Source organism: Thyridium curvatum, assembly GCF_004353045.1.
Source record: "Thyridium curvatum strain D216 chromosome Unknown NODE_186_length_6686_cov_2048.278091, whole genome shotgun sequence".
Lineage (NCBI taxonomy): Eukaryota > Fungi > Ascomycota > Sordariomycetes > Thyridiales > Thyridiaceae > Thyridium > Thyridium curvatum.
Window position 1 is genome coordinate 1 of NW_022156941.1, and position 6,686 is coordinate 6,686.

The 6,686-nt window shown below is 57.8% G+C and overlaps 1 protein-coding gene across 1 annotated transcript; it reads right to left on the reverse strand.

Moving 5' to 3' along the window:
* On the reverse strand, window positions 1-6,276 carry E0L32_012428 (uncharacterized protein; the record flags this gene model as incomplete). Its single annotated transcript, XM_031135267.1, has 3 exons — window positions 115-559; window positions 610-678; window positions 1,718-6,276. Coding segments are annotated over 3 exons (5,073 nt in total), but the record flags the coding sequence as incomplete, so codon positions are not given.
* Window positions 6,277-6,686: the final 410 nt, after the last annotated feature.

The following is a 6,686-nucleotide window of genomic DNA, read 5'->3' on the forward strand; positions in this document are numbered from 1 at the left end:
CGGCCCAACGCTGCGAACTCTGGCCGGAACCCCTCGCCGCTCTCCAACACCATGTGGCACTCGTCCACCACCACCCGGTCCAACTGCTGCCACGCCTGCAACCGGTTGACGAACCTGCGGAACCCCTTCGTGCTGGCCGACTCGGGCGTCACCAACACGATCGCCGCCGCCCGCCCGGCCTCCCGCCCCGTCCATACGTGCGTGTCGATCCCGTGCTCCCGGCACCGTCGCAATAAATCCTGCTGCAACGCCACCAACGGCACGACCACGATCGTCACCCCGTCGCCGCCGCTGCAATACCCGGGCAACATGAACGACAAACTCTTGCCGCCGCCTGTGCCCGTGATCTGCACGATCGGCGTCGTGCCGCGGAATATCGCCCTGATGACCTGCTCCTGGCACCCCCTGAACCGCACGCCCTCGCCCATCATCTGCTCCAACTGGCCCTGCACGTTCGTCATCCGTAACCTCTTGAACCGCCCGACCCTGGCCCTCTCTGCGCTGTCCTCCCATGCATCTCTCTTCCTCTTTGCCATCTTGTCCCTCTGACGGCATATGTCTTGATGGGTATCCCTGTTCGTATCTGGTCGGGAACTTCTGTCCACATACCTGGTGGCCGGACTGCCCTCTGGATGCTGGCGAATATCCTCGGTCATATCTCCTATCGTGGTCTCCTCCCTGTTGGCACCTGGTCGGGAATCCATGACTGGAACCCCCTCTGTCCCGACTGTCCCTCCTTCCCAACCCCCTTCCATCGCTCTTGGGCTGTCCCCTTTCCCCCCCCCCCCCCTCCTCCTCCTCCTCCCATCTCCCTCTCGGTCAACCCTAAAAACTGGTGTTATTGCCTGCTGACCGCCTGGAACTTATCGTGCATTCCCGCTGTGCTAAACATGCTCTATCTTATGTCTAACCCTATAAATTATAACTAACCTAATATTCTATTCTTATAATTCCTTTTACTATTATAAACTAAATATGGGAAATAAATATAAATTATAAATATAAATTATCACTAACCTAATATTCTATTTTATTTATAAATAAAAAACTCTCTATTATTTATTATATATATACTACATATAAAACCATATAACCCTAAAAATCTTTATCTCTCTATTCTTTTTCACCTTTGGGCGCCATTGTCCTTCCTGCCTATCTCCTCTATCTTCACCTTCTTACCCTCTTTCTAACCATCGTTCATCTACTGAATCTTCCTCCTATCTGCACTATTACCTGGCATATCCGACTGCTCTGTATGCTGCTCCCGAACCGTCCTCCCCACTCGATCAACTCCCCTAACCACTCGTACACCCGACCTACCTGCTCCTTATCCTCTACATCTACCTCCCCTATCCCCATCATCTCCCCTACCCTGTCGATCCATGGCTCACCTGACCGCATCACCTGCCCGACGAACAACTGTGCCAACAACCCATCGTACCGACACGAACCCCCCCTCACCTGCCGGAATAACCTGCCGTCCTCGCTCGCCGCTACCCACCGCCGACATAACGCCTGCGGGATCCCGCAATGGTAACACCCTGAAAACCGTGCGAATCGCTTCTTTGTAAACATCTCCTCCTCTATCATCTTGATGCCTTGTACCACCTGTTCCCACATATCCGACTCTCTTTCTGGACACTCCTCTAACTTGTGATCGGTCGCGTTTTGACCCTGCACCTTGCAAACCACACAACACCCTTCCCACTCGGCTAACATGTCCTCGAACGCCTGCACCTCGCACGCCTCCGTCATGACCTGTCTTGTCCTGTCTGCCTGTGCCTGTTGGCCCTTCTGCTGGCTGTGCTGATAACACCTCTCTGCTGACCCTGTGCTCTCCTTGCCGTCTGTCTCGTCTGCCTGCTCCTGTTGGGCTTGTTGCTGCCATGCCTGTGAACGCTGCTGGCATATATCGCATGCCTCCTCGTCCTCCGCGCAACCGATCCGGTCTGTACGTCCGTCCATCTCTTGGTCCAAAACGTCCCGTCTGCAACGCTCTCCTGCTGCGTACTCGACCGTGTCCTCGTCCCACCCACATGCCTGCTGTTCTCCTTCCCCGCCCTGCTGTTGTCCCTGTCGTCCCTGTCGTCTCCATCGCCGCCGTCCTTGCTGCTCGTCTAACCACGACTGCCGTATGACTACCACCGACATGCTCTTCTGCCCGCCACGCCCGCCGCGCCCGCTCTCCTGCGCGAAATCCTCTAACCGTCTCGGCATCCCTGCGTGGACTACCAACCCGACGTCTGGCTCGTCGATCCCTAACCCTAACGCGTTTGTCGCCACGATCCACCCTGACGGGCCGCCTGTGCTCTGCCGCCATGCCTGTATCTGTCGGGCCTTCTCCTCTGCGTTTCCCACCCCTCGCCAATGTGCCGTACACCCTAACGCTACCGCGATCCTCTCTACCCGCGCGATCGTCCCGCCGTATACTATCACCTTCCCTTGCCCCTGTCCGTCTGTCCACCGCCTGACTACCTCGCACACCCGCTCCTCGACCGCCTCGTCCGCCTCGCCTACTTCCTCCCCCTCCACGTTCACCCTGCCTGGCGCCACCCTCCTCTTGCGGCTCGTATTCATCGTCCCTGCTCGGGACTGTGCCCTTGTGTCTGCCTCTGGGCCCTCCCGGATGATATCGATGCTGTACTCAATGTTGCGACGTGTCGTCGCCTCCCGGAATATGCGCAACCGCTCGTGTCGGAACCCCAACTTGGCCGCCAATGCCTGCTCCTGCCCCGGCTTTAACGTTGCTGTCAAACACACAACCGGCAACCCGATGTCCTGTAAAACGCCACCCAACCGTGCCATCTGCGGCCGGAACGTCTTGGTGTGCTGTAACAACGTGTGGCACTCGTCTACCACCACCCGGTCCAACCGGTGCTGGCTGCGCATCCGCTCGACGAACTCTCGGAACCCCTGGCCCGCGGCCGACTCGGGCGTCACAAACACCAACGCCGCCGCCCGCTGCGGTCCTCGGCTCTTCCACACGTACGCGTCGATCCCGTGCCGCCGGCACCGGTCCACCATGTCATCCTGCAACGCCACCAATGGTGTCACCACGACCGTCACCCCGTCGGGCGTGCAAAACGCCGGCAACATGAATGTCAAACTCTTACCTCCGCCCGTCGGTGTTATCTGCACGATCGGCCACTCGCCCCGGACCACCGCCTGGATCACCGGCTCTTGCAACCCCCGGAACTCGGCCGTCGGCCCCAACATCTGCTTCAACTGGCCATGCAAATCCGCCCGGTGCAACTGCTTGAACCGCTTGAACCGCATGTCATCCCTCTCATCATCAAATGCCATCCGCACCCGCTTCACCCCGGCCCCTGTCGCTGGCCCCGGCCCGTCCTCGGCCCCGAACCCGAAAAACCGGTGCCACTGCATGCTGACCTTGCGGAACTGCTCTCGGCTTCGCATCGTACCCAAATCGCCCTGTCCGAACATGCGCGCGTACACCAACCCGGCGATGTGTGACCCGTGGCCCGCCTGTAAATCGTATATGCTGTCCACCAAACTGCCGTCCCCGTCGTCGTCCGCCCCGCCGTCGCCGTCTCCGGCCCCGTCGTGCGGCCCGAATGCCTTGTTGAAATATCGGTTCGCGATCCCGATCGCGATGTGCCTCCACGCGCCGATCTTCAACTCCTGCCCTGAAAACTGCACGCTGTACCGCTGCATCGCGCGCGTGACCCGGTCGCTGGTCCATTTGCTCTCGCGGAACCACTCCATGAACGCGGCCTCCTCCTGCTCCTGCTCTGGCCCCTCGTCCGGTTCGTCCCTGGCATCGCTGCTGCTGTTGATATGGCTGCTGACCCCGTTGCCATTGACGTGGCCACTGTCGACGTCGCCGCGACCTGCCTGTCTCGTGTGCACCTCCCTAACCCTGCCCTCCTTGCTGCCCGTCCGGCTCACCACCTGGTCGGCCCATAAAAACGCGCTCCGGACGTGTTGCTGCTTGATCCTGCCCTGCACCTGCTGCCAAAACGGCAAAACCAACCACATATACCACACCAACAACTCGCCGACCTCCCGTGGCAAATACCGGTGTATGACCTTGATCGTGTCCGTCCTTCGGAACCCCTTGTGGTACATCGTGACGAAACATACCATGCCCTTATGGACGAATATGTTGCGTACGCCGCCGTTGGCCGTGTTCCACATCCGCAACCCCAAAATCTCGGTCGACCGTGCCGGCTGCCCCCCCAACATGTGCATCAACACCCAAATCTGGCCTCGGAACCGCTCTACGGCCTGCTCGTAATCGCGGATCGCCCTCTCCTTGTACGGGCAATCCTTGTTGGCCGGCTGCGTGATCCATCTCTCTTGCCTTGCTGTCGAACCCAAAATCTGCTTCATGACCCATCCGTGGCCGGCCTTCGTCCATGCTTCGTTGGCTTCGTCGTTCAAAAACGCGTGCCCCAACGCGCTTTCGCCGTGCCGGTCCTCGATGTCGTGCCATGGGATCCGTGGCAATGCCCCCCGGATGTCCACCTCTGGCTCCTGCCCACCCCCCTCGATCATGGTCAACCCGGCCATCGTCCGCCGTGCCTCCTGCAACAAACTGTGCATCATGTCGGACAACCTGCCCATGCCCAACCGGACGTGCCCGTGTATGATCTCGTCGCCTCGCCAATCGATCGCCTCGCTGCCCGGCGTCGTATATCGGATGTGCATGCCGTATGTGCGCGTGTTGATGATCCAATTCATCGGCGTCGGCTCTGCCTCCTCGTCGTCCGGAATCCGCGTCATGAACCGCCGCACCTTCCTGCGCACGATCTTGAACAACCCATCTACCTTCTCCTCCGCCTCTTGCCGCTCGCACCCGGTGCCCCGCTGCCGCCGCTGGATCCATGCCTCGCGCTCCAACATGGACTGGTACAATACCAAATACCGGCCGACCTTGGTCACCACCGAATAAATCGGTGTGTAATTGACGACTCGCACCCACCCTCCGCACGGGTCTAACCCCATGACCGCTAATGCGCTGATGATGATGCTCTCGTAATGGTTGCCATTCTTGAACGGGTGGTCTAAAAACTCGACGATGGTGTCTAAACACATCCGGTCTGTCTCGGCCTCGCTGGGTCTCGTGTCCTCGCCTGCGATAACCTTGTTGATACCATCCATAAATCTCTGCCACGCTCTGGCCTGTTGGATCGTCATGCGGTACTCCGGTCGACCATGTGCTGGACTGCTGGTCGGACTGCTGGTCGTACTGCTGTTGCCCTCTTCTTCGTCGCTGTTGGCTGTACTGCTGTCGCCGTCGTCTTCGTCGCCATCGTCTCCGTCGCTGCCGTGCACGCCGGTACTGCTCTCGGCCGCCCTGTCTCTTTCATCCCACGACTCCATGCGCTGCCAAATGGCCAACAACTTCTTCCACACCTCCTTGTACCGGCCCCACGAATCCGGCTCCATCAATGGCTGGAACGGCTTGCTGGGCGTGATCGTCGTCTCCTTGCGCTCGACCTCGAACAACTCGGCGCTGCCCTGGTGGCACTGCGTCGCCGCCGTGTACGCGCTGTCCAACACGCGGTCCAAACTCTGCCACATCTGCTGCAATACCACCTCGGCGTCGTCGATGGGCTGCAACATGCCCCGCAACCGCTCCTGGTCGGTGTTGGCCAAATGGCGCGACCAACCGCATCGTCGCAACCACCTGTCTGCCTCCCACTTATCGTCTGCCTCGTGCATCTGGGACTTGGCCTCGGCCTCAAACGCCTGCTCTTCCTCTTGGTGTATTTGGGTGATGAATGCGGCCAACTCCTGCTCTGGACTATCGGCCTGGGCCTGCCGGCTGACCGCTTGGCCACGCCCGACCTCGAACCAACTGCTTCCGGCACGATTGGGAAACATCTGTTGGCATTGCACCCCTGTCCGCCATGGCACTGGTGGTAACATTCTTTCTGCTCTTTGGTTGTATCGACCTCGTCTGCGGTTATTCGACCAACTGTGTGCGGCCTCGCAATGCTTCTGCATCTGACGGGTATCACGGACAACATACCGACAACTATTGCAACCCAACCCGTCTGACTTGGGCGGCTTGATGAATGGTATTGGCTTGGTCTCGGGACCTGGATATGGCCATTCTTTTAATTTGGCCTGGTTGTGGATGGCATTGGGAATGGCCTGGGCCATCTGGACGTACGCCCGGGCTTGCTGCTGGCTGATATTTCCATGTTGCTTCTTTAAATGTGCCTTCACCTCGTTGGTGACAACCCCAATCTTACACTGACGGCAAATCACAAATGGGAAATCTGATAACTGCACAAATAACTCCATGGCGGCAATGATTGTTAATGATTAAAAACTATCTACACTTCTACACCACACCCTTAATCTCCCCCTGATTAATTTGGGATGGTTGGTTATCTAATCAATACCCTACTGTCTGGATGACTAACACGCTTTTACTGGGTCTCTTAACCCTAACCCTCCAACCACAACAAAAACTTCAACCTGGTTGCAATGCTGTGATTCTACATTCTACACTTTAAAACTCTGCATACTTACTCTCCTGATTGTTACCTTTCCGTGCATACCATTTTTATTGATTTTCCTGCCTGGAAACCAATTCGGTTCTACCCCCTGCTTGTCAATTCGGTTCTACCCCCTGTAATCATAGCGCCGTTTTATTTTGTATGGGGTTTCAATTCGGGTCTAAGAAGAACCGAATTACAGTTTGTTGTGAG